The following is a 27612-nucleotide window of genomic DNA, read 5'->3' as shown; positions in this document are numbered from 1 at the left end:
CAAAGCGCTCATGTGCTTTTTTTTTAATTGACGGGCTTGCAGAAAAGTCTGTAGCACAAAATACTACCCTCTATGAACCCACTGAACTCTTTCGCGCGTAGTGTCCTAATGCTGGGCACACCTATTTACGCTATATCATTACCTTTCCCCTTCTTTGTCTGCTTTCTTCTTTTTTTTCTGTTGATCCCCCTTCCCACGTCCTATAGCATAGTATAGCATACTACGCCATAGCAGGGTTAACCTTCCTGCCTTTGCTTTACCCTTTTTTTCATTCCTTACAGCGAAGCCTTCCACAGCTTCACTGTAAGGAAGGAAGAAAAAGACTTTCCTTTCCTTTATCGTTTTCTTCCTTCCTTACAGTGAAGCCTTCCATGCCTTCGCGCGGAAAATCTTTTCCCTAAGAGCTGGACGTGAAAGAGTGAAGTGGGAGAAAAGGGGCAACAGCAAACGCAAACACATATCTTCACTCGCGTTGGCGTTACAGTTACACCAATGCTTCCACAACGACGCGTCAACGGTCGCTTATAGATTTCACTATGGCCAGCAACTTGACCAGCGTCGTTCCGGAGCTGCGAGGGGTGTATTACATCAACCGCAACGCCATTTTCACTCGCGTGACAAAATAAAAAGACGAAATGAGAACGTTTCAAACACATAGCATATTGTGCGTCTCTCTCTATTTGCACAAATAATATACATGTTAATCACATAGTTACATTAAGTGAGTATGATTACATATCGCGCAATTACTGAGTAGGAAGTAAGAGCTCTACCAACCACGATACAGCTTCACGGCTTAACCACTTTCACAGAATGGAATGGCCGATGATTTTGTTTATTTTTTTCGATGCACAGGCCTCAACTGGCCCATTGAACGAAACTAGCGTTGGCAGGCTTCTGTAGTTTCCTACTATCTTACGGTTGGCTCTGAAGCGTCGTGTGCCTTCATAGCGCCTTCCCAAACTCACGTGACACGCCAAAACCTTACAGCGTACGCCGAGAAAAGCTGTCCCATGCCCTCGCTTCCATGAAGACACACCCGGTGTATGACCCACCCTGGCATTGGCAACAACCAGTCAGGGGCCGTTACCAATCCATGGACATGGTTACACCAAACGGTGTCGCAACTTCGCGCACCGAAGTTCGACCTCCTGCCAACCTCCTCCTATCAACCTCCCTTTTCTCTTCAACGTCGCGAACCTGGCTTGTAAGACCGACGCCACTACATTTTCAGAGTTCTTCTTTAGAGCATTCGCCACGTGAATGACTTCAACAAAAGTGGCGCACTGATATCTAGAACAGAAATTGAGGTCCATTCAAGGCGCTCTAAATGGTCCTCATTCCGTCTGCGGAAGTATTGACAATATGTCTCCGACACGGTCTTACATCCATGATATCGTACACCGACGATGCCGAGGCACTAAGTGCACTTGACAACCATGGACCCACTGAAAGTATTATGCGCTCCATGCGCTCCATGCGGTCTGTTGGTCCATATTATTGCAGCGACCGGCATTTCTGCCAATACTGAGTGGACCCACAGTCAACAGCGCAACCCAGGCAATGCGATGGCTAACTGCGTGGATTCTGCGTTCCTTCGTACTACCCCCAATAAGCGTACGCACACCACCGCATTACGTCACATCGGTAGCCAATTATATCATGCAACAACACCCTTCCAAAAATCCGCAAGAAGTCCGACGTGACAAATGTCGAATATAAATGCTTCAGCCGCTGCGTTGTATCTCCAAGACTATTTAAAGTCTGGTTCACTACTGAGCCAGCATGCATTGCTGGGGACATTTTTTTTTAAACATAATAGGAGCTTGTATACGGAAGTATAGAGGCAGCGGGTCTTATAATAAATGCCTCCATGAAATCCCATTCATACCTATAAGAGCGCTATACAACGAACCTCTTTCGAGCCTGCTTTACTACTGTGTTGAAAATTCGTTATAGGAAGTACATTCCTTCAAGCGCAACGTAAGCAGTCCGATATCAAAGTTTGATGGGCCTTTCATAAATACCTCCACAAGACCCCTATGTATTCCTGTGTAAAACTATACAACATGGCCCTAAACGATCACTTTCACTACCACAAGCAAATGCATTGTTGAAAAGCATTTTTTTTTTTTTTTTTTTTGGGGGGGGGGGGGGTCTGACGTTCAAAGTATGGAACACCTAGCGGCTTTTCTGAAATAAATTTTTGGATGAGGCAAAATTGTGTCAGATGAAGCTTTACAGAGGAGCAGAGAACATGGTGGGCTTAGAAAATTAAATGCGATTTCTGAAAGAGCCAAGTTTATTTAGGTTGTTCTAACTTCACCACAAGCAATTTCATTTAAAATATTTTTAAGTGCCACCATGCTCGGTGTGTTCTCTGCCTTTAGACCAGTCTTTACTGCGCTGGTTTTAAACAGGTTTCGCAGTTCAAGTAACCAACCAGCCCACATCATTGCATTAACAATTAAAATTGACGTTTTGCTTCTCCTGATAGGGATACCCTTACTAGTGGTCTTGACTACCGCAGGGGTACGGCCTCACGGATACGGAACAAGCCAAAGGTAGGTATATTTCTGCTGACTTTTTCTGGTCCGTGTCTATAGGTGACATAGATGACGTACAATAGGACGTTGTATGTGACTTTAGAGGCCCTGTAGACATTAGTCGTGGGAGCAAAGGGTATTCGCGGATTGAATTGAATTATACAGAACTTATTATTATTCAAGCATAAGAAAGACGCAAGAAAAACGCATTGCACGAGGAGGTCTCGAAGTCAGAGACAATCGAGGAAATCTATATATAATAGGTGGGGCAACAATGCAATAAATCTTCAATGATTTAGATTCCTACAGAACGAGTGCGTATAACGTATAGAAATATAAATGATTTTTCAGACTATGAGTATTATCACATAATGATAACTCTCATCAAAATATAGAACATACGGTAAGGAAAAGAAACGTTAATGGCAAGTGCATATGTCCTAATGGCGAGGGCATTACGCCGTTCCTATTACAAAGCAAAGATACCAGCTCAATTGAAATGACTACGGGAGAACTATCTATATGACAACGTTAAAAGCTACTTTCATTTGTCCGTTCACAGAATTTATCGAACTAGCGATTGGCACGTCTCCGACGAGAGAATGAAGCACTGAACTTTTCTGTTTTAGCACAGTAAGCTTCCCCTTCTGTCCACGACTGTTAGGAAAACCTACCCTGAGACATCGGCTTACGAAAGTACAGAGGTTGGACGTTTCCAGTGCGCCGTCTCCCACACGCACGCGCACTCAAGTTGAATGTCCAAGTAGAGCCGAAGAGAAGAGCCAACATGAAAATTACTTGTTGCCCAAAATATTTTTTGTGTTCGGATAGACGTCTCTTTTGGGCAATTTAAATGAACAGTTCCCAAGAGCTACTGTCTCACCACCCAAACATACTTTGTTTACAACCCTGCCGCAGAGAAAAAGCAAAGCAAACTGCGGTCGTACTAAGCAGTAACGCCTTTCGCGAGCCATATGTCGTAATTCCCCAGCATACAAGGCATTTCGTAAGTTTAAAAATTATTCAATCACCAAAAAGCAGCCTTCATCCCTCACGTACTTATACGCACTCACTCCCTCACTCACTCACTCACTCACTCACTCACTCACTCACTCACTCACTCACTCACTCACTCACTCACTCACTCACTCACTCACTCACTCACTCACTCACTCACTCACTCACTCACTCACTCACTCACTCACTCACTCACTCACTCACTCACTCACTCACTCACTCACTCACTCACTCACTCACTCACTCACTCACTCACTCACTCACTCACTAGCTGTACCATGTCCATACCACTTTGAATCTTATATCCGATACATGCATGCTAAAAACCGAACTGCAGGGGGGTAAAAGCGGTAAAAACTCAAATTACGGAAGACATCTTCAGAACCACCCATTTTCTACGACCATATTTAAACCTCGATATTAAAATCTACTTGCATACCTATCGTTCAAACGTTGACGACAGAGTCATGCTGGAAAGCTAATGTCGTGACACTGCATGGGCTCTTCCAAAATAAAACCCAAACCTATTAATTTCAGCTGCTATGACATAAAATAAAGATCAAATCCACTCTGCTCAAAAAATTCCTCGGCGAAGGAAAAAATGTTTTCAGAAAGATGATGTATGTTGGCTGGACCGTTCAGGCTTTTTTATTACGGCCTTGAAGAACCCTGCGGCGATTCTGCATGTAGCTGTAGCATTGCAATTCAAGGCTTGTTTCAATGTATACATTACAGCTGACACATTGCCACGCCACCTCCCAACTGCGAAAACCTCAGGCTTTCTGTCATTCGCTCACACCAGACGTGAAGTTTTCAAGGCTAGTGCACCAGGATGCCGCCTTCGAGAAGACCTTGAAAGCGCTAAATACGAAGCAGTCTCAAGCCACAATATTCGTTTCTCCATGATGGAAGAGGTCGTGCTAAAGGGTAATTGTTAGCTGAAGACAGATATGACTCCACCGATAGTGCAACAGTTAGGAAATTGTACAGTGAGCGATGAAATGTGGGATAAGTGATGGTTGCCTTAGGTCCGGCTACGCAACGAAGTGATACTTCATACGTGTTGCCTTCGTACTGTACTCAGAAGAGGGGCTGAAACGCCAACCTAAACTTCGCTAAAGGCGTTACCGATACACGGGAGGCTGAAGTTTTGCAAGCACCATAAAGCTTGGTTAATGAGCTTTAAAAATTACTTCGTAAGGTTTTCACAGCCACTTCCTCGCTCTATTATTATGCAGCAGGGATATATCGGGTCACTGCGGGTGGCTCGTCGGGCTATTGGGGCATGCACAAGGCCGTATCTTGCTAATGTCTGGTCTAAATGTTCTTGCATCAATAATCTAAATTATCCCGTATCTTGGTCCAAGCTTGATTTATCTTGCCCGGTTAAAGTTTACGTTATGTGTCTTTCCTTGGTGTGCGTTTCCGTAATCTGAGTTGCGTCCATTTGCTGGGCGCCTGCATGAGCGTGCGCTTTTAACGGCCTGGCACTTTCTACCTGCACAAGCATGCCGGTACGGGTGTGCCCGACCAAGCGTACCTGTCGTCTCGCCGGGGACTCCTAACAGCTCTCCACGTTTGCGGCGGGTCTCCCGAAAGTACCGAAAAGGTTCGAAAATCATGGGGTTGCCTAAGTACTCTTAATGATGCAGTGAATGCGGCGCCATTGACCTCCAACTGCCAAACGCGTCACCTAATATCATTCATCCTTCTACCTTTGCGCCATTCTCTCCTCTCCAGTACTATGACTGACGGCTTGTCCAATCATAGTATTAATGTTGCGCAGCACAATACCTCTGAGCCTCACGGTGTGCCAAGGTACTATCGTGATAAATTGAAATACGATCAACGGAGCACGTGGCTTTCAGTACATGCCGCGCATCCTGGCGACGGTCCGCGCATGCGCAGTGGGAACAACTTGCGAGAGTTTGTGTCCAAGGTTGATACAGAAACACCGTCGTTGGGCGTGCGAGCGTTTTGTTTTGTCTTCCCACCGCGTTCGGCGCCCGCTCACGCAGGCGTCATCTAACTTTGTTGCTGCGATGAGTGAGAACGGCCCAGGCAGCCGTATTCCTTTGTTTTTTATTTCGGGCCGAGCGCCTTAAGGACGATGGAAATACGTTGGTCTTTCCAAATCAAGGTTGGTCACGGGATCTCGTCACTTGTTCGCACTGCGCATACGCGGCCCGTCGCCAGGATGTACTCAACTGAACTGAACTGAGCCACGCAATCCGTTGTTCGTATTTCAATTTATCACGATATTACGTCAAAAGTAGCGTGCGTCAAGCTGCGGGTATAGGCTTACGACGTTAGATACAAAAGCGTAACTCCGAAATAATGAGGCGGAACGTAAAATAGAGCAGTGAAAGTTGTTTCGTTGACCACCAGGTAGGGACCTCCTTAGAACAGAGAGCCCTGGGTCTTTGCGGCCTGTCTCAACTAATCTATGCTGTTGGTGATCCGGGTTGGAGTTGGACAACCAACCCTTTCACTGCTCAGTTTGATGGGTTGGGATTTTTGGAACAAGGGTTTGTGGGTAGCGGCCCTCCCACTACGGTAGAATTTACATGTGTATGTGTATATTGTCGAATGTATGGAGTGTGGTAAGCATTAAAATAGAGGCCGCTATTAGGCTCAAGGAATTTCTTACTTCGACTGACTTTTCGCATGAGTAGACCTGTCTTCATTGCGAGCATAGTATGTCCCGTTGCGCCTAGTCAAATAAATCAGAAGTAATGTTACAGAAACCCGCGTAGAAACAACCCTCAAGATAGCTTGTGAAATACCTAAAGGAGTAAGCGATTATGACTATCTCAAACAAATTGTTAGGGCTGATACATGTCATAAGAAGGAAACTAAACCCAGAGTTTCTATGGGCTTGGCTGAATTTTTAAGTATTCTAAAATCATAAGCGGCGAACTACCTGTAAGCTTTCACTAAACCTTTGACTGATATAGTACAAATGTGTACTTTCGGTGATGACATATGAAGCGAAACTTGGTGCCGTACAAGGTACATTGAAAAAAACCTAAGGTAGACCAAACGAGGAGGATAAAAAAGGATGGGAAAACTGGGGCGTTAACCAAGTGGAGAGCCCGGTTTGCTACCCAGCACTGATGAGTGGGGTCCCAACGAGCGATTGAGGATTTGGGCAACCCATATGCATAAGAAAACTGCGCAATGAATTTGAAAGAAAAAAAAAAACTCGGGTCGAGAACATTCTGGCTCAAATTATGTGTAACAGGTGGGAATGAAAGGTCATGCAATGCAAATGATGTTCACGACCGGATATCCCTATAACCAAATGGCTGCCAACGAACCGCAAGAGAAATGGGCGAAGACCAGAGAACTTGGGGGGGCAAAGAATTGAGGCGGAAAGCCAGGAACCGAAGGGGTTGAAATCTCATCGAAAGGTCTTCGCGCAGCAGTAGATTCGAATGGGCCGTCAATATATCCATAATTACCCAACAAAGTTAGAGTCTGCGATTTTTGTTGTTTGCCCAGCTGTTGGCTCTCGAGGACGTCTGGCGTGATATGGAGCTACGCCGGCCCCGTGGCGTTCGTTCTCACGGTGAGAGATGCCCCTGTTTTCCTAGCTCTGGTGTTTTATTTTTTGTTCCAAGACGACGACGAAGGAGTTACAGAGGGCAGTTGCAGATATGAATCGAGCCATACTTGGAATTCTAGCTCTTAGGGCAAAAAACCTACGCTCGGAAAAAGCCTTAATTAGTCGGGGTTGATCTTCGCTTTTGCTTTCTGACTATTTTTCTATTCTTTCGCTTGCACTGACGGAGGGGGATGTATTACAACACGGTATACTCGCTCTATCCTGTATTTTCTCAGCATCTATTAATAAATGCGCAGGTCAAATTTTGCAAAGTTTCATTACAGATGAAAACATTTCGAACGTACAAGCCTCCGTGTGCGTAGAAAAAGTACGACATTTAGTTGCTAGGCGACGATCGGCACCTTAATACTTGCCTGAACGGTAATGTCGTTACATAAAAAAATACCTTCCTGAAATTTTCATTGTCAAAGCAACGTACGTTTAAAAGACAGGCGGCAAACTACTCTTTCAAGCTTGAGCTTGCAGCGATATTTTTTGCAGTACCTACAACAATGTAGTTCTAAATCATACTTGACTATTCATACCGTTTTGAGACTACTGCAATGCGTGCTTTGGATAGTTTAACTACACCGCCAGTTTATGTAACATTACGTTGCGGATACTCTAATCGTGCAACCACAAGACTTCTCCAATCGGTTCTCGCGCTGGGAAGCGCTTAGTATCACAGTGGCGAAGCCGTAGAGGACGTGGTTAGCTCCATTTCCGTCTGCGTAGTGCGTAGTCCGCTTCAAATGGAGTAGATCAGCAAAAACGCAGCGGTGTACGAGATTTTCATGCTTGGATCTACTGAAGAGAATCGAATGGCAGTAATTGTCTTCACTATACAGTCCAGCCTCGTTATAACTTAGTAGTATCGGTACAGCAATTTAGTTCGTTATAACCGATATTTGTCATAACAGTAGAAGCAAAATGGGCTATAACAAATCGTCAATCTGGCTCCCTGAAAAATACTTGATACAAAAATGCATTTTTTTTAGGCTTCGAACCCACTATAAACACGGTAACACTCACCTTTCTCCTTGTTGCATTTCGAGCTAAATGAACCGGAACATGAGTACGTGAAATTACAACATAACACAGTTCACTTGACAAAACAGGACTGCGTCCTCATTTATTTGATGAAGGATGTGAACTTCATTGGGTGGCTACTCACAGCACTGAGCAGGATGAAGTTTTCCACTGTGTCTATGAGCAAAAGGGCCTTTATACTTCTGCAGTTTAAAATTCCGGGGGGAGGGGGGGGGGTGGGGTTCTTCCAATTAGCTTCTCAGCCTCCAGGTCAAATATTTCTTCCGTTATATCCGATATCGTGCGGCTCTCGCGGTTTCAGTTTCGTTATAAAAGAATAAGTGTCATTGAAATAAAGCGTGACCAACCAAAGTCTGTATTTAGTTCGCTATAGCCAATAATTCGATATATCAGTGTTCGTTATAACGAGGGTTCAACTGTATTGTGTTATAGACTGGAGTGTGTTGGTTTAATTGTTTTTTGTTGGGTCTGGGACGGCGGGGTGCACTTTGCGCACATTAAGTTTAGAGAACAAATGCTCTCGAAATTCAACTGTATTATGTTATAGACTGGAGTGTGTTGGTTTAATTGTTTTTTGTTGGGTCTGGGAGGGTGGGGGTGCACTTTACGCACATTAATTTTAGAGGAAAAACGCCCTCGAAGGTGGAAAGTACAATAGCCCGTGGACTTCCTGAGAAATTTTCTCAAGGGGGACTAGCCCTGACATTTAAGATGAAAAGTTGTGCCATTGGATGTTAGCAATGAGAAGCATATATGGTCCCTTTATACGGTCCTTTTTGGTCCTTTATATGACTTCAAAGGTCCTAAATTATTCAGTGGCCTTGCTCTGCAGCATGCCACCTATGCCAGGTGTATCGTCGACGTGTGGTATTAACAATTCTAATTTGAAGATAGCGCTCAGCTCCTCTTGTTGCACCTACAGTATTATCCACCGTTATTGAACGTTTAGGAAAAATGAAGCGTGCTTCTCCTTCTAAGCACTCACCCTCGAAACCGTGTCTCCTTTTTTTTCATTATTGTCCTTGTATAGATTTCATCGTTGAAGTGCGAAAAATGTGTTCAAAATTGTCATATACGTTTAGGAAAAAAGCGTTTTTCCAGCCGGTAAATTTTGTCGTATGCGGGTAGTAGAATGATAAAGTTAATAGTGTTTATGAACACTTTTCGGACTCACTAATATTGCGCTACTTGAATTTTTAGTTCCTATTCGTGCCGGCTAGACAAATTCGTACGGTAGGAAAAAGTATTGCTTAAGGAGGCTAAAAAGGCGGCGCCCGGTTATTACTAATATAACATGGATTAAAGAAGGCGACAGCCAGCAGTTGCAATATCAGCGACGAATGTCAAAAGCATGATATGAAGTACCACACATGTTCAGGCCAGTAAGTTCTAGTTTGGCCTTGCGCGTTGAAACGGGATATGGGGTACGGTGTAGTGGAGGTCCGTAGATTAAATTGGGCCACCTGGGTACCTAATACATGTCCAGAAATGTATCCTGATAGCTATGATAGCACACGTATAACTCTGTTTTAAGTATTGTCCCAATTACGTCTCTGCTGACGTCGTGTAGTGCGAAATTTGAACGTTCTTCAGTATTTTTAGATTTTTTAATTTTTAAAGTTAAAAAAAACATTGTTCGGGTTTAGAATGGATTTGAGGGAGTAATCAAAAGCTACCTGTTTCAAATTAAATGAACTTCTATTTTGTTTTGCTCTCTCCGGCACCTTTACCGGAGTAGCAGACGGTTAAACATAATAAAGTCATGTGAGGACTCTGCCCCCCCCCCCTCCCCCCTGCATTACCATCGTTATATATCCTGTTTGTACACTGCGTGCTAATAGCGTATTTGGTTTCGCCGCTCAGTCTGATCTCCTATCTCTGCCGACGTGTGCAGGTAAACTTGGTCGTGCTGCTGTTTATCATCCGCACGACGTGCCGACTGTCGAAGCAGACCACGTCGAGGGCCCGACTGGAAACTGCCAGGCAAGAGAGATTCCTCGCAGGAACATGAATTCGCCGGCGCAAAGTCCGATGTATACACAACCTAGCAATACAGACACTCCAGACGGTGCATAGGCAGCGTCCTTCACGCAAACCGCAGGTGTTTTCGCGGAATGGTTGTTCACGCCGTAACTAGTGACGTCGTGTCCTCTTTCTGAGGCCCTGTTTACTGCAGTGGCGGATTGAACGTGTGCGTTTTCACCTTCCTATGCAGCCAAACTAGTAAAAAAAGTATAAATGGTACTTAAAGGATTGCCCGTAACGCTTTCGTAATTGATTGTGACGCGACCTCTGGATAACGTCAACCGTCTATTTCAGTTTGATTTGGCTTGAACGCTTTGGCATGTTACAAAGAGAAGGAATGGTCTACGTTTCTGTGTTTTTGTGTCGCACCTTTTAAGCTTCAAACCAAATAAAAATACACATTTTTATGACTTCGAGCTCACATGCCATGAGTTACCAATGCAGAAATTTAAAGACTTGACTTCAGCAATGCCGTGGTCTTGCCCTATGTACACGTCTGCGGAGAGTCGGCAAAAATAATTGAGAAACTTTTCTGTCGCTTGTAAGAAATCGCAGTTTACCGACCAAAGTTTTTTACGGCTCTTTAGCCAATTTATCGAGTACAAAATATCTGGGGGAAAACCTGTGATCTGGAAATGTGCCTAAAAATAACGTATGCTAAACGGAATAACACGCGGTCGATTAATTCACTCCGTGAACTTTCGATAACACTGCTTTCAGTCCCCGGGAAATTCCACCCAATGTTGAAATCTTACTAAGCTGCGGCTGAGGTAAGCTGGTGGAACTTCGACTAAGCAATAAAATGTCAACGCCGATAATTTAATAGCTGGGCGTGCGAAGACACTACGGACTCCGTGGCGTGGCGGTGGGCGAGCGAACCATGGTGTAGGTATCGCAAGGCAGTTGGCAGTCGCAGTTTTTTCCCCTTCGCCTTTTCTTTGTGAGTGTTGTTTTGTAGGAAAGGCATTTACCAGCCGTGCCTTGGGAATTTAAGCCAATTTACCTTGCTTATTCATCTCCACTGGTGCACTGCGTCAGCAAATGGTCGAATAGAGGTGCCTTGAGTAAATAAGTCATGTCTTGCAGTTAATTTGGCTGGGAATTTGTTTTTGTTTTATTTAACATTGAACCAATGGCAGTTTGATGGCGTGGATTATGCAGAGTTCAAGTGCACATTGCGCAGCGCCGGAGTTAGCGCTTAATCTCTTTTTTTATAGTATATGCTCTGTTCAACAACGTGCTCTTATACTAGCGAGCGTCTTGTGAAAAGAACTCATGCCTGGAATGCGTGAAATAGTACGTTTGGTCTTGACATTCACTGAGTTCGATTCGTTAACGTGAAGAAATTGATTGTGCCGGCGCTTTGTGACGAAGTAGAAACACAGGAGCGCTTTACGAAGTGCGCACGTAGAGTCAAGGAGGGTTGATCACAAGTAGTGGCCTTGTAGCACCTACGGCTTTGCCATCGCTGAAGAGTCAGTATTCAGATTTAAAGTTTGAACGAAACATATCTAACTGATACAAACAGTGTTACAGGTCCACATGTCCTTTAGACAAGCAATTTTCAAAGCCACGACAGTCAGTTCAAGGTTTGAGGTAAGCTTCAAATGCTACACTGATGCACCATGTTCCAAAGATTGCTCGAAATCGGCGCAGGAAACATCGATTCTAGTGTTCGTTTCTTCAAGGGCTGATAATACACTTCTCCGTATTGCATCAAGTTATCCGCGGTGGTGGGAGACCTACGGACAGTCATGAACGTCTTTGTGCTGTGCTTCTTCCGTACAAGTTCATGCGCCTCCCAGGGAGTGCTTCAGGGTCTTCCACTTATCGGCCTGGGAATGCACTTGTCTTGTTTTACGCTTCCCATAAAGAAAGAACCTAGGAGCATGCCTGAAAACACACACAAAAAGGCGTCAAGCGTGGGCGACGTTGCCCTTCTTCCTCGTCTGGGAACGTATCTCGCAATGCCAGCTGCAATGTTTGTGCTCGAGTCAGATAAGCGGAGGTTGATGGAGCAGTGAGCTGTCTCCATGCGTTGCTCTCGACAGAGTAAGGTGCTGCAGAACAAACTACTCTTTGTATGAACACCGCCTCCTCGTCGCAATCCAGCAAAGCTTTTGACTTTAAAGCGCGAGACACATGGTCGACTGGTGCACGTGATTCGCATGCGACTGATCGTTACGATTGATCGTTAGGACAGGTTTTGGCGTCTTTCGCTGGTCGGAGGAGGCTCACGACGTGCTACTACTGGCAAACCGGATGCAGTCGTGCCATCGTTGCGATCGTCTGGCGGATATTTGATCGCCGCTATCTGTGCAACTGCGAATGACAACACGTAACACAACTTTTCCCCACACTATCATCCCCTTTCTCGCATGTGGAACTTTATTTCAGCTATAATTGCCGTTTGAGCGATCGGTGACCAAGACATCTGTAGCCTGTTTGGATGTTTGCGCGCACGTAGCGCCATGTCTCGGCCGCTTGGCGCACCGCGCGCCGCGGCGACCGGTCGTACCGCCACCGGACCTTTGCGTCCGGTCAGCGTAGGCTTAGCATCGCGGCAGATATCTGATCACCGCTTCTAAAATAAGCCCTTATAACAATCCGTAGCACAATTTTTCACCACACTTACACCTACTTTCTCGCATGTGGACTTTCTTTTTAGCGATCAGACTGATTCGGAAGAGCAGCGACAAGCGGTTGCTACCGTGGTCTGCGCCTGTTCGAGCCGCTGAGTGTGCCGAGCTGGTAGGCGCAGCCGGCGTGTGCGCGGACTGTTTCCGAAGGCCGAAAGCGCTTCACGATTGCCTGCTTTATCCATTTTTTGCGAACGACGCGCGGAATCTACAAATTCACCTCAGCGATCGTCGTAGTTTATCGGGTGAGTCAAGGAACGAGCCGCACGTTTCTCTTCAGCCACGGTCACGCGCAGTCTCGCTGGCTGCGAAAGCGACGCAAGAACGCAAACTCCAGCTTTGGGGCGCCCGATATTTCGGCAAAATGGCAGAAAAATGCTGCCAGCGGTACCTACAGCATGGACGAGCGGATGCATGGGTGCTAAATGTTCCCACACTGCTGTACTGAACATATAAAAATGGAATGTATAACGTAATAGCACCATTCATTATCACTTAAAGGTGATAAGTATTGTCTTTTTCTGCCCGGATTTCTCTTGCACATATCTAAATTAGCGTGAGTGCGCCTAAACAGGGAAGTAACCATGGAGCGAGAACCGTGGGCGGAGCGGTGCCGACCACGCATCGCACGCACGCACGCATCGGACCATGCGTCTCAAATTCACGCGTACGACTAGTCGTGGCAGCCATATTTCCGAGCAGTCGTGCATTGCATACGACGGCGTAGTCGTGCATGCATGTGAGATTACGGAGGGAAGTTTCTTCGGGCGATCAGAGACTCCAAAGATTCTCTTCAATTCTAGAACTGCGTAGGCCTTCTTTTATCTAAACGGGGAATAGCAAGAGAGCAGGTCTGTCCAACCCTAACCGCCTTCAGCTGTTATCGGCTTCGAGTCAACATTGCACGGCTTTCGACGGTGTAATCAGGCCGGCCTTTATTGGCGGTTTTTCCTCGGAAGCAATCCAGCCGGACAAACAGGATCAAGAGGGTGGCAATGAACGATTATGGTCTCCGTATCGTTTTGTTGAAAACTATATTTTTTCCATAAGAAAAGACGTTCAGTCACGCGAATGTGATTCTCCGGCCTCATGGGCGCCGCTACACACGCTCCTCGGCCAATACCCCTTGATCATGTCGTCGGCATGGACATTTCAGCACTAAAAATATGAGTGCGTTTCTCTGGACTGTTATAACTCTACGCCCTGCTTTAGAGCAGCGTACATTTGCCGGTGTAAACATACCTTGAAACAGCCAGGGTCTTGTTACAGTTGTACCAATTATTGTACTATATTGTACCAATTATGCTTTGATATATAGCGTTATCTGAAGACGCCATCTGAGCAACGATGTCTTGGCGACTGGCCGTCCAGCAGGTCCTGCGAGCGCTCGAAAGGCATGAGACTCGCGAGTGGACAACGGCGGGTTCTCGTCTCGACTGAGTAGCCACCAGGGGCCGAATTCTCTAAAACGACGGGGCGTCGTTTTGAAACGACAGGGTAGCGCCATGCAAATGCATGTGTTCTTGGGTTGGGGCCGTCGCTTTGGGGTGTTTTGCACAGGGACTGAGCCGCAGAAAAGCAGTGTGGCAAGGGCGCGAAGCGACACCCACTGCCCTACCCCCCCCCCCCCCCCCCCCACCCCCCGTCGTTTCACTTGTCGCTTCGCGCCCTTGCCACAGTGCTTTTCTGCGGCTCATTCTACCTGCAGAGAACCCCAAAGCGACGGCCCCAACCCCAGAACACATGCATTTGCATGGCGCTACCCTGTCGTTTCAAAACGACGCCCGTTTTTTAGAGAATTCGGCCCCAGGACGACGCCGAGGCCCGCGTCGCGGCGCGTAAAAACGTCGTTCTGCCGGCTTAAATAAAGTTTGTTCAATCCAATCAATCCAATTTGTCACAGCACGTTGCCTCAGCTATGCGATTCTACGCATAGAAAACCCTTGCTATAATGAAGGGCGGGGACCTGACTTCGTTATAAGGGGTACTTTATTGAATGAGGCGATAATTTGTTCTCCCTACACTGTTGTTAGAAACGTAAAAGAATTAAAAAAGGATAGATCAGATAAATCGGTTTTTTTTCTTTAAAGGGTTGATTGTATTCCGCAACGTTGACAAGGGGGAAAGAGGACGCACAGATTCGCTACCGTATTGAAGCGATACAAATAGATACGCCGCTATTTTTTCTTGCATGCAGTGCGCTACTGAACTCCCAAGCTAATATAATTATCTAAGAACACAGCTCATTAAGGCTTATCGGAAGAAAAACGTCGTTTTCATAAGCTTGAAGGTTTTGACTGCATCCGCAGTCGATGTGACCTAAAAGTTAGTTCAAATTCCTTCTTCAGAGCAGAAAAGCCACTCGACCATGGCCGAAGTCGAGCCCTCACTTTTTTCGATGTAAATGTTCTGATCGGGCTCATCATGCCGCCACAATAATTCTCAGGAAAGGGATCTGGCGACGAGTACTTCTGGCGCAAATGTGCATGCCGATATCCCGCTGTCGCGATGCATTCGTATGCCCCCTTCCAACGGCGTGCTAAATATAACTGGCAGCTCTACGTGTAAAGGAAGCGAATAGCTGGCACATTACCTTTTCGCTGAGCGCAACTGAACTGACCAAGCGACGGGTGATGTTCCGTTAGCCAAACTCATGAAAGTACCCTTGGCACGTTCCTAACTGTTCAGCGTTATTTCTACAAATTTTCCCCGCTAACGCAAATACGTGAAACATATTTTTTCTTCTTTCAGGCGTTGGATTAGGACGACGGTGATCATGCTACCACTGCTAGGCCTGACGTGGTTGCCGGGTTTTCTCATACTGGACGGGAGCCCTGCTTCCATGGTCGCCACGTACGCGTTTTGCATCTTGAACACGTTACAGGCGAGTGCTGTTCGCGGAAAGTGCAGATAACTCCGTTCCGCTTTCGCGATGCTGTCCGCCGTGCGAGTTTCCTTCTTCTTGTTGCGTAAGCGTTCTTTGCCGAGTACCCTAACGCGAGGCACGCAATGTCTTGTATACGGGCAAAAGTTCGTAATTAGCATTGTTATGACATTTATTCTTTAGAACAACGTAAATGTAGATCATTGCACAAAGGTGCCCATCGAGTGCCCCAGAGAACTGTTTTTATTTATAGGTTAACCCATTTGAATATATTTTGTGCTGTACCGCTCACTCCTGTGAAGAACGTTGTTTCTAATGTCGGCGTCGTTAAAAAAATTTATATAAATAATTACGTAAAGAAGAAAAGAAATATAGACAAACCAAACAAAAGTTGCCCCATTTCAGTATTGACAGCCACATCGTTAGCCAATTCGGCTGTTGATGGCCCGATCTGGCAATGTGGCTATTGATTGCTATCCATCGCAGGAAAATAAAAAAGCAAAAAAAACATTATCATTGGCGCCGCTTGCAGTAGTCGTGCAAGGCTAGACAAGCAGCAAAGCTGGCGTCCCCTCTCCCTTCGTCGGAGAACCGCTGTTGCCCCTCACAGGAAATTCCGAACTTGCCGCTGAAAGTTCTCCATGAGTGGCAGGCCTGGATCGTTTTTTCCGCAACCTTTCAAATCTCTCTCAAAGTGGACCGCGTTAGCACGCGCTGGAACCCGCGGCAACCGGCTTCGCGAACTCCGCGCCTGTGCTCCCACTTCAGGCGCGAATGCACATGAACTGGCGAGGAGAACAGCACGCAAGATATCACGCCACGAACGCTGGGCCGAGTATTCTCGAAGGTCGAGCTGGCCGACGCAGGGTGCTCCTCACGAGGCGTACGCTCACGTGCGCTAGGTATTTTTTGGTATTTTTGCGAGCTCCTCACGTGGCTTAAGCCCACGCGCAAGCCTGGACGATGCCGGGCGCTCCTCCCGAAACGCACGATCGCTTGCGCTCGGCTGGGCTGAGTTTTCTGGTAACGCTCCACGGCGGAACTGAAAGCTTAAACAGCTCTGATGCTAAAACTGGAAATTAAGGGACAGTATCACAAAGGTATATGTAATCAAGTATCGTGACGCGATTAACCAAAAAGCTTCAAAGGTGCTGTATGGGATGACGTGTTGCTTAAGCGCCACCCAGGAACCGTAAGGTTGTTTAAACGGTGCAGTGACGCAGTAAGAATGTTTACGCATTATCAGACAATTCTCTGAATTTCTTTAGCTCTCAAGCGCGAATCGTTACTTGGCTGGTTGGCGAAAGCGAACATCCGGCTGGCGTCGGCAAAAACCGGCCACACAAGAGCTTACGTCGGTGCGCATTCAATTCCCATTGACATTACATAGCGCGTACATTCAGGGAAAAAAATAGAAACACATAGAAAAGTGCCTACGTCCCAAACCTGCCATACAGTTTCATTTGGCCGTCAGCTTTGGTGGAAACAGTGCCGCAGAAGTATGGGTAGGGATTCCGCATCAAGTGGCTGCAGTGAGACCAATTTCGGGGTTGTATTCGCGATAGTCAACTTCGGCACAAGATTCGTCGACGAACCTAGCCAAAATAACCACACTTTCACACCCTCATCTAATAACACTATGCTTAGGAATTCCCTATTAATTTGTTTGTGGGGACATAACTCGTACTTTATTAAGTGTCGTCAGTATGTCATTTATCACAACCTTACGGAGCGCGGGATATTTGGCGAGTACGATGATGTCAAAACGTAAACAAAATGGCGCGGGTGCCTTCGTCGTTTTTTGGTTGGTTGGTTGATTTTCGTGAATGAAGTGGCGCCTTAATTTTGCTTGTTGTTTTATTTATTACTTTTTTTTGACAGCGCAACGACAGTTCTAACACGTTACCTTATCCCTGCCAGGGTTGTGCGCTTTTTATTCTCCACTGTGCCCTGAACCGTAGCGTCAGGCGCTTGGCGTTGAAGAAATTCAAGTCCAATCAGTTCTTCGACCCCTGCATACCAGTAAGTTTGTTCTTTGGTCCCTTCTCCTACAATGCGACGTTCGACAAAGTATGACACCTGTAACGTAGTGGCTTGAACACGCCGATGAATAATGCCAAATAGTCGACTATCGGGCAATGCTCCTCTGTTTGTGTCATCCCACTTCTAAGGCGGAACAACAGTTTCGAAAATACTCGAAAATGTTTTACTCGTCAATAGGAGCCGTTCCACTCATTGTTTGCAGGACACTGCTGCGGTATCTGCGATTTTTTTTTTGTCGATTCTGCTAAAAATAGGTAGTATGAGCACGAACGCCCTGAAACAAGCCCGAGCTCACGCCCCTGCCCCTTTCGCAGTAAGTTGGCAGACAAGTATGAATGGCCAACCCTACGATCGCAGCCGAAATGCGGATGTCTGCCGCTCTCCCGACGGCATTCCCAAAACCCAAGTATTTAGTGAATATCAGCCGTGGTTGCCCAGAGTAACTCTGCCCGTTTCCCAGGCGTAAGAATAGGTGCCGAAACGTCCCACGTTCAGCAATGACGTCAATTTCCCACTAAGCAGTGCGAAAAAACACTCGTGCTAGTAAACTACATGGGACAAAACTTCGATGTGGTTCTAAAGTTCCCCGCTACCGTTTTAAATACGCCTGTAATACTTTTTTCAGCTTATTGAAAATTTGAAATCCTTTTAGAAGCTAGTCAACAAACACGTCCAGTGCTTAAAAAAGGTTACCACGAAGTACCCAAGCAAAGTATTCCTGCTCTGCTCCCGTCAGAATCTCGTTTAAATGTCTGTTTGCGCTTTCTCGATCTGAGCATTTCTTGCGGGCTTGAGAGCCCTCATTAACGCCGTATCGCGGCTACTGGTGATAAGGCTACCTTGTCACCATTTCTTGCAATGGTGACAAGGTAGCAGCACCGAAAATCGATGCACTTTATACACGGTGAACTCGGAAGTCGCGTGGCTGCTTCCATTCAATAAACACATTCTGTAGCCACTTTAAAGGAGTTCTCAAAACAACAAAGTGAAACTGGAAGTGGCATCTGCTGCGACGAGCAAACAACGCAGTGCTACAATGCGCTGGCGATAACATTTGAAGTATTTCCAGGCGCGACTGCAACGGGGGAATGGCCAGTGTTGCAGTGTACCTACAAAGCTCTAGTCTATACATAGGGTGTTTTTATCTAGTTTTATTTTGCTACCATAACTTTTTTACGGCAAATGCGCAACAGGACAAAACGCATAATTTGATTCTTCAATAGTATCGAACCTTTTATGTCGCGTTAATCTGTGCACGCCCCACCAAGCAGCGTTTAGTTGTCGTCAAATCTGTACACATGTCGTATCAATAATACAAATATGCTATCCGGAAAATGACTCTACCTTCCACGCAAAACAAATGAGGTCGTACTATTTGCTCTACAAGGATTGGCGATTGCAACAGTTCTTTTGTTCGGTGGCGGAGCCACCCTTCTATTGTGACGAGGAACGTGCATACACGCGCGTTTCAATGATAACACCCATAGATCCGATTGTCACTTTCGAGGGTTCGGCACACAACAGCAAAACACTCACGTACTAGGAACACACACTGCCTGGACTCTGCTCACTAAGCTACGAGTAGAAGGTGTCTCGGTGGAGCCAACAGTTTCTGGGTGTTAGTGGCCCAATGTGTGCCATATACGGCGTCAAATGACGTTCATATTTATGAAATTCGTCTCGAATCTCGTATCAAACTACACAAAGTAGAGAATAGGAGATCCAAAAGGAAAGTATCATTTTTTGACTAAGGCGCCAAGCAAACATAGCAAAAGAGAGAAAATATAAAGAAGAGCGAGGAGACAAGTGATAGTCCATGTCTGTTCTCTCTTTCCTTGTGTCTGGCGCGTTAATGAAAGATAAATAGTTTCCAGCCTTACTTTCTACCCTAAGGCTTGTTGGGCAAATTGCGAGGATAATCCATTCGAAGTTTCAGACGTGCTGCGCCCTCTGCAATCACAAAGAGGTGAGACCCACAGTCTTCTTTTTGTGAACCCAGATGGCGTGGGCTGTCGGCCAGCTTATTAAGCTGCCTAGTTGTTCTTCACGAGCAAGATTCTTGTAAATAACCAAACAAATGTTAGGTGATAGCGGACATAAGCCTCTCATTTCGGTCGCAATAGATTTATGTGGTTTCCGAATGCTATGACACCTCACGCGCTAGATAAGCGGAAGATCTGAGGATCCCGTCGCCACGTGAACACAAGAGGGCATCTGCCCGCATTGGTTAACATTGACAAACTTATTCTGTGGTATCAAAGTCTGTGTCAGTACAATAAGTTGGTCCAATTTCTACACAAAAAAGGTATAGCATAGAAACAGAGATTCGTTAGGTAAGCCAGCCATCATTTTTTATTAGGGTTTTTAAAGCTGCTACAGCAGCAGTCACCCCTCACAACTGCAGGCTTCACATCACGTTTCCCCTATAAAGCTACAATGGCACTAAGTGGAGTCCTTAATACAAGTAGCCCTTTGGTATTACGAACTCTTTAACCTTGTTGTCCACTACTTTGCCTGTCTTTCCGCAGCCACAGTGGCGACAAGGTAGCAGTGCCGAAGAGCGAGGAAGTTCGTCCACGGTGAACTCGGACAGCCGCATGATCGCCACCATCTTCGGCAAGCGTGGCAGCGTCTCGTTCGCCTCCGGGGAAGCGGCTGTGCAGGACCCGATGGCTGGGAAATTCACCAGCACCATGAGCCTGTCACCATGAGTGCTGAGCGTCACGAGCTCGCAAAACGTGCATGGGGTTCACTGAATGCGAGCTTGTGAGCCTTGAACATCTAGCGCATTGCGTGCTGCTCCAGTCTTGCACCCAAAAATGGGGATACGCTGTGTGGCGAAACAATTTCAGAAATAATAAACTTCGCAGTACGGCATTTCTTCCCCGAATTATCAGTGGAAAGGCTAACGAAGTTTACTTAAGATTCTATTGATGTTTCTCTTCACTTACTTTTCTTTCTTATGAGACTATATATTCCACTCCCCCCCCCCCCCCCCCCGACGTACTGTACCCTAGGTACTGCTTTTCACTCACCCTCGCCAAAGATTCTGCTGATTCCGGTCGCCACGTTGGTCCTGTGCGTCAATGAGTGGCTCCAAAGCTATTACTGTTCATCAGCTACCGGATTGCGCCCAGGACCTATTAATTTCACTTTTGTTTAAATTGAGCCCTCGGTTGCCAACGTATAAAAATTTATTCATAATATAATGGCCCTTTACTCTATTTACTACCGCGACAGGCATGAATTCCCGAGGAAGAAAATAGTACGTTTGCTGACGAGAATAATGGCATGGCGCAGAAATACGGCACATGTAGCGCACCCACCCCTCCAGTTTTCATAAACACCAGACAGAACTGCACGGGCCCGGGCCGGCCCGAAACCCCGGGTCCAACCCGGCCCGCGGGCCGGGCCGGGCCGCCCGAAGACGATTATCGGCGGGCCCGGGCCGGGCCCGGGCTGAGTTCCATGGACCCGGGACGGGCTCGGCCTTGAATTCATAGGCCCGGCCGTTAATAGTTCCGACGTGAAGTGTAGAAAAGAGCATGAAAATGAATATTCTGAGTTTACTTTTACCCGCTTCTTGGTGTTAGTTGTACACATTGTTTTAAAAACGTGTTATGCTAGGTCTGATAGTCACTATACTGTAATTTTAATGACATTTCATGTACTGCATCAAGATTTTATATTTTGGTGTATAACATACTAAAGATGCGGTTACAAGGAATGCCCTAGCGGGGAAGGAATTAATTAAGACACCCTGGAGCTGTGTACCTATGCCTATGTACGTGTGTTTTAGATGTGAATCTAAATGCGGCTACCGTGGCTGGAAATCAAACTCGCGTGCTAGAGAAGCGCCACCGCTTAACAACCACTGTAGGGAAAATATTTCAACGCACACACATACTCGTGGATTCAGAAGGGGAGCAAGAAATTTCAGCAATACCAACTTGTGGCCGCGACAACCACGTCCAGTTGCCAAGAGTCTGGCCATCAAAGGTGGTAGTGTCTCTCGTGTAAGAATACGAGCTATTATTACGTCGATGTGGCGTGAACTGCAGACGGTGTAAGCTAAACTTCGTGCACTTTTAAACCCTTATTTTTAGCGTTTCAATTCATGACGTCCTTGTATACAGACTAGATGCTCCGTCTGACTTCCCGCTACGAAGACACTGGACAAAATATAATAAACAAATTTTCTTCAGCGTCTATGACCGGGCTTCGTCACACACACGGGCCCTTCCTAGGCTCAAAAATAAATGACCGGGCCGGGGCCCGGCCTGGGCTTGAGACGACGGGCCCAGGCCGGGCCCGGGCTATGCTCACTTATGAATGCCCGGGCCTGGAGCGGGCCCGGGTCGGGCTTCACTAAGCGGGCTCGGGCCGGGCTCGGGCTTAAAAATCAGGCCCGCGCAGTGCTCTAGTACAGACCACATCCGGCGCATAAAGTAAGGCACGGTGTAGTTCGAAGCGACACAGATGTGTGTATGTGTGTGTGTCGGGAGAGGGGGGGAGCAGTTGGTTTGAGGGGGGGGGAGATTTTTTCATCTCCCAGCTTTATCGTATGAAAGTGTGCGTACAGGAGGAAAAAACTGTGTGTGCGTGTGCGTGTGGTTTTTTTTTTTTTTTTTTTTATTCGAAACTTCCCTCTGTGGCATGACGGTAAACGAGTTACAGGCACAACAACTTAGCTTCGCATAATAAAGTCCGGAAGTTGCGATAATATCGTCCGTGAACCCAGAGCTGCAGGTTGGATAGGCTGTTACGAGCAGCGGGCCTGCAGCGCCACCGTGCGTCAAACGCGGCACTTTGCGAGAGAGGTTTCTACCAACGCCGCAGATGGCGCTCAGAGCGCGGTAACTGCTTTTGTTTCTACAAAACGCTCCCCGCTAAAAGCAGCGAACGCGGACAACCTCTCCGCCTCTCCGCTGTGATGGCGGGGTTGACTCGAAAATCTGCATTGTCTGAAACTTTCATTCCTCTTCGGAAGGAAACTTGATGTCTGTGTTGGGGAGAAGGCTCTTGATCAGGGAGCACGAGGTGTAAACTGGCACCGCTGTCTTTTATGAGCAGCAAGACCAAGACATGTCACTCCCGCCTTCACGACGGTAATTACGTGGTCATGACAGTACCGATGACTACGCGCCGTGTCTTACGCACGAACGGATTAATTTTTGTTTTGAGAAAGGCACGCAACGCATTATGTGCAGGGCTTTTGGCTTTTGGGTAGAACCCAACGTTGCCTAATATTTCCCTCCCGGAGGGTTTTTCTAAGAGACGTATTAAGCCCTATTTTTTCCGGAAATTGGCTGTTAGAAAAATATTTAATGTCATAGAATTGGTTGTATCCTGAAAACTTTACAAATCAGAAGACGCAGATAGGACGTAGTCACGTTGGAAACTATAACGTCATGCCGACCCGGCGCCGAGAGTGGATCGTGATGGTACGAGCGGCTAATTCCTGTGGGAAAGGCGTCGGTCCTACAGTTGACATCAGCAGACCCATGAACAGGCTTGGCAGAAATGAAATTACAGTAATTAAATTACACAAATTAAGTTATCTTTGCTCTAATGAGTAATGTAGTGAACTACTTTTGAGTGTTGTTAATTTAGTATTGTAATGAATTCCTTTAAGCCAGTAATTTCATGGAAATTACTCATTACTTCTTCAATTACTTTTGACTACGATACAGCCTGTCCGCTTCTCTTACTGCACAAAAGTTTGACCAAGTAGAGTTCCGATGCCCAGAGAGACTCTGGCCATTGGAACTCTACGAACGCGAAGGGAAACAACGCCTCGATGAGAGCTCTGCCTGCTTTCTCGTGCCTCTTCGTTCCATTTTCATGCATTCCGGGAATGCGTGCCGAGTGATGAATGTTTGTCAAAGTAATTTCATTACTTCTGAAAAGTAATAGTAAAGTAATGTCAATACTTCCGGCCACCTGCAATTTCTAATTTAATTTATTTATATTTTACAAAATTGCTGGAAAATTTAAAAAGTAACGTAATTTCATTACTTTTTCGAAGTAATTTTGCCATCTCTGCCCGTGACTATGAAATCTTGAGGCTGAAAATTTCTCAGGAATCTCTACCATAGCCCAAAGTTGCTCATCTGTTTCGAAGTCGCAAAACTAGCAGTGTGTTTGAGCTCTTATGAATAAGCGGGTTGAATCCCTATGACGTGTATGGGGGAGGTAGGTGGACAATATATTTGCGCTGTGGGGCGACGTGTGTGTGTGTGTGCGTGTGTGTGTGTGTGCGTGTGTGCGTGTATGCGTGTGCGTGTGTGCGTGTGTGCGTGCGTGTGTGCGTGCGTGCGCGCTCACGTGTGTCTGTCTGTCTGTCTGTCTGTCTGTCTGTCTGTCTGTCTGTCTGTCTGTCTGTCTGTGTCTTCCCGCGTGCGTGCATGCGTGCGTGTATGCGATGCGCGCGGGCGTCCGATCCAATCGCACATTTTTCGTTTTCCTAAAGTTCCCGAATAACTATTTTCAAGGCAAAACAATTGCCAAACTACCGAACTAATTCTCCTATGCTTTCATTGCAGTTTTTCACATTTGGCTTTCTTTACTGTGGTCCTTCAGCGAGTCTCTCAATCCCAATTTATCATAAACTCGGTCCTTGATCCCTGGACCAGCCGCATACTCACGTTCGGGAGTTTGCGTACAAAAATACCCCGTTTGCGATGTTTACCGGACGTTTGGGGAAGCTAAGAGGTCTAAGGTTATTTGAACAGGACGGGTCCTGCTTGTCTTCGGCTAGAGACGTTTGACTCGGGCATTCACCTTGTTGTCAAAGAATATGATCTAATCCTGGACTCAGGGAGAAAAAAAATGTCCTTTAGTGCATACGGCCGTGCTTTCGTCACTTCAGTCCCATTGTATTTGTCATCATTGGTATTACTTACTCCTTACTAAACGGAATACAATCCTCTGCTTGTTAAGGGGACAGCAAAATAGGGATCTACATCATGAACAGAAAATTGTGAATGGCGTTCCCCTATTAACCTGAAAGGCGGGCAACAGGAGCGTTTGGTTGTTTTTTGTGCTTGTACGAATAGACCCATCGCCTAGCGTATTAATATATCTTCTCAGCACCTCCCTCTAAACCCGGCTTAAGCGTAGTCTTTTTCTACGTTTGTACAACATGCACCTAAACGACTGTAATGCCAGCAATCCTTCATAACAATTTCATGCGTACTCACCGCCCATCGATGAAAAATGTGCGTTACTCGTTCTTTTAACGTCACTTGAATGGTAAAAAAAGATGTGCGTTTATTATCTGCAATTCATAACAATATTTTTTTCTGTCTCTCTCCGTCCGTTGAGTGGCTGTCCCGCAGTGAAACGGGGAACTCGCGAAGATGCAACAAAAACAGGAGTACACTACATGGGAAATAAGAAGAAAAGAAAAGCACGCAGGTGCACATGCGCCATTCCGCAGCACGAGCGGCGGTGGCGCTGCCAATGGGTGTCATCGTCGTCGTCAGTGTCAGTGTGTTGTCGAGTCAGTCCATCTTGAAGGGGGGAAAGAGGGGCGATCAGTAGACCTCTAACCGGGTGATGCTGTTCCATAGCCTCATGAGGCCGTATCCCTGCCGCTTCTCCTTCTTGATCCGCTTGCTCTCGTCGACTCCCATCAGGTCGTGGGACATGAGCAGGTCCCGTTTCTCTTCGAGCTCCTTGATCCACGCAGCTTGGGTGCCAGAGAGAGTGGGAGAGAGCAGAACATCGTTCAGGTTACAATAGGGACAGCTGTGCGGTCTCCCAACATCCACTCGGTCCTGTGCGTTCAGTTAAGAGAATCCTCTTTTGTTTACTTTCTATTGAATAAAAAATTACGCCTATCACGGGAACCATCACGGAGCAGTAACCATGTACTCAGCCGGCAATCCATTTGAGCGAAAGCCGTAAATGGACATTTCTGATAAGGCATACGGGGTAGCATTGCGCGATGCCAATTTTAAAGCAGCAATCGATACTTTGCGCTGCTTTAAATTTAAGTTGCATAATAAAGGTAACGAAGCTGGTTCTTAATTAGTACAGCAGTTAATTGAAATAGTTTCTTTTCCGCAAAGGTAAACCGTAGGAAAATCACACTTAACAACAAAAAAAGCCTCATGAAGGATGGCCCTCGATAGTCTGGCTCTATAGCTCGCATCCGCAGAAGCTACAAGCTAAAGTTATTAAGGTATTTCTTGGTACCCTAGTTGTGTCCTTGAAAGAAAGACGCGTAGCAATTTTCGTTTTTACATCGCAGGGTTGCCACTCAGAGATATTTAATTTAGGTGCTGTTGCCACAGTTTGTGAGCATCCTATTGGGGTTGCGTTTTTGTAGCTTAACGAATATGGTTCCCGTATCTTGAGCGCAAGTGCGGTGAATGTAAGTGGCTAGGCTACATAGTTGATGTTTGGCTTATCAGGGTCGCTCTGCTTCAGTCGTGACACGCCGGATATCCTCATAACGAAGATCTACCGCTGAAAGGTAACAAATTGTTAGCGAGCACTACGACGTGTACGTTTGTAGCGCAACTGCTGTAATGCATGCAACAAAAGCCAAGTGGAGTAGCTTGAGAAGCGTGAGAACCACCCTTGAATCTGCCACAAATCAATTCTAGTTTCCAGGCGCAGCGTAACAGTAATTATAGCGTAGTTACGGGGCGAGTTTGGAATGATGAATTTAGACAGAGATGGGACTGGAAGTCCGTGTTAATTTAATCAAAGTGATAGAACGCATACGTCTGACACATGCGGATAGATGGGTCTTCTTCAGCACAAATCGGTCTGCTGAGGTTTTCTCGTACTTCCCAGGGCGGCTGCATAATCGGAACATTAGCTGTCACTCGGAATATTCTTGGGCTGTTGAGTTGTATGTCAATTGTATTTTTCTAATTAGATTACACTCCTAAAGACTCATGCTGGAATTATTGCTTAAAACTTGTAAAAATTGAACTGTTAAGCAGTTACATCGTGATATTAAGGCGTGATGTTAGTTACAAGGTCGTATTAAGCAGTTACATCGTGAAGTGGATGATCAAATACAAGAAAAATTGCTGCTTTTGTCCCGTCTCCTTTGCTTTCTTTGTTCCACTTCGTGGAGTAACGGTTTAACTAAGACATGCAAGGCGGGGCAGCTGCGCGTGGTATTGTAGGTGACCTGATGGCCGCACCTGCCATCTCCTTGATGGGAATGGAGCCGCCAAACTCCAGGGGCAGGATCTCCGGCGCTATGTGTTCGTGCAGGCTAGACACTTCGAAGTGGACGAACATCTGCAAAGGGGCGGCAGTTCATTCGCACTCTCGGGGCGTCTGGACGGCAGTTTCAGCAGACAACAGGCCCCGCTGGCGTGCCTGCTGCATCCCTTACCCGGCTCTGAAGCTTCCGGCTGAACATGCTTAGTGCCAGCTCGTAGATGGCCGAGATGTACCGCGGCACGTTCACCCAGTGGATGTTTTTGTGACGCATGGGCCAGCCTTTCTGTGGGGGAGAAACGTCGGCCGTGACAACTCTGGTTGTTCGAGTCGTCGGAAGGTGGGTTAGCTTGGGTGTTGTATCCCAAACGACGCCGTATATACTAGCAGACCATTCACTAAAAAAGGCGTAATTACAAAACGTAATGAAGAGTGACTGTTTTGTTACTTTATAAAGAAGGAAAGACGATGAACAATAGTCAGAAAAAACGCAGATGCACACGTCATGCCCCCTACCAGTCTCCTCAAGAACAAAATGCTGTCAGAGTGGCAGTATGACACGCGAAGTTCTTTTTTAAATGCAGAGCATTTCTTAGCCTCGCCTCTTCCTGC

The 27612-nt window shown here is 46.4% G+C and overlaps 2 protein-coding genes across 2 annotated transcripts in view; one reads left to right on the top strand and one right to left on the bottom strand.

Annotated features, from left to right (window-relative positions):
* The first annotated feature begins 2364 nt into the window (after positions 1-2364).
* LOC144168608 (adhesion G protein-coupled receptor E5-like) lies at positions 2365-20691 on the top strand. Its single transcript, XM_077697556.1, has 7 exons — positions 2365-2371; positions 2498-2564; positions 7068-7134; positions 10115-10203; positions 15636-15768; positions 17689-17790; positions 20340-20691. The coding sequence occupies exons 1-7, from the start codon at positions 2365-2367 to the stop codon at positions 20520-20522; spliced, it is 648 nt and encodes a 215-aa protein (XP_077553682.1). The 3' UTR covers positions 20523-20691.
* Positions 20692-25066: 4375 nt separating this feature from the next.
* LOC144170478 (clavesin-2-like) overlaps positions 25067-27612 on the bottom strand; it is a 52898-nt gene continuing 50352 nt past the window's right edge. Inside the window, exons 6-8 of the mRNA XM_077700309.1 lie at positions 27176-27286; positions 26979-27078; positions 25067-25504 (exon numbers count right to left, since the gene is read on the bottom strand). Coding sequence (XP_077556435.1) covers positions 25350-25504; positions 26979-27078; positions 27176-27286 — 366 coding nt within the window. The 3' untranslated portion in view covers positions 25067-25349. The remainder of the gene's footprint in view (positions 25505-26978; positions 27079-27175; positions 27287-27612) is intronic.

This window comes from Haemaphysalis longicornis, unplaced genomic scaffold (assembly GCF_048455015.1).
Source record: "Haemaphysalis longicornis isolate Haplotype H1 unplaced genomic scaffold, Haemaphysalis longicornis Haplotype H1 scaffold_2, whole genome shotgun sequence".
NCBI lineage: Eukaryota > Metazoa > Arthropoda > Arachnida > Ixodida > Ixodidae > Haemaphysalis > Haemaphysalis longicornis.
Note: the sequence above shows the minus strand (reverse complement) of the source record. Positions and strands in the feature narration are given on the sequence as shown.

Bases quoted from the DNA above. Each gene is read 5' to 3' on its own strand.
- LOC144168608 (XM_077697556.1), top strand. The intron at 2,565-7,067 runs GTAGGTATATTT...TTGTTTGCCCAG, and splicing joins GGATACGGAACAAGCCAAAG to CTGTTGGCTCTCGAGGACGT. The intron at 10,204-15,635 runs GCAAGAGAGATT...TTCTTCTTTCAG, and splicing joins GCCCGACTGGAAACTGCCAG to GCGTTGGATTAGGACGACGG.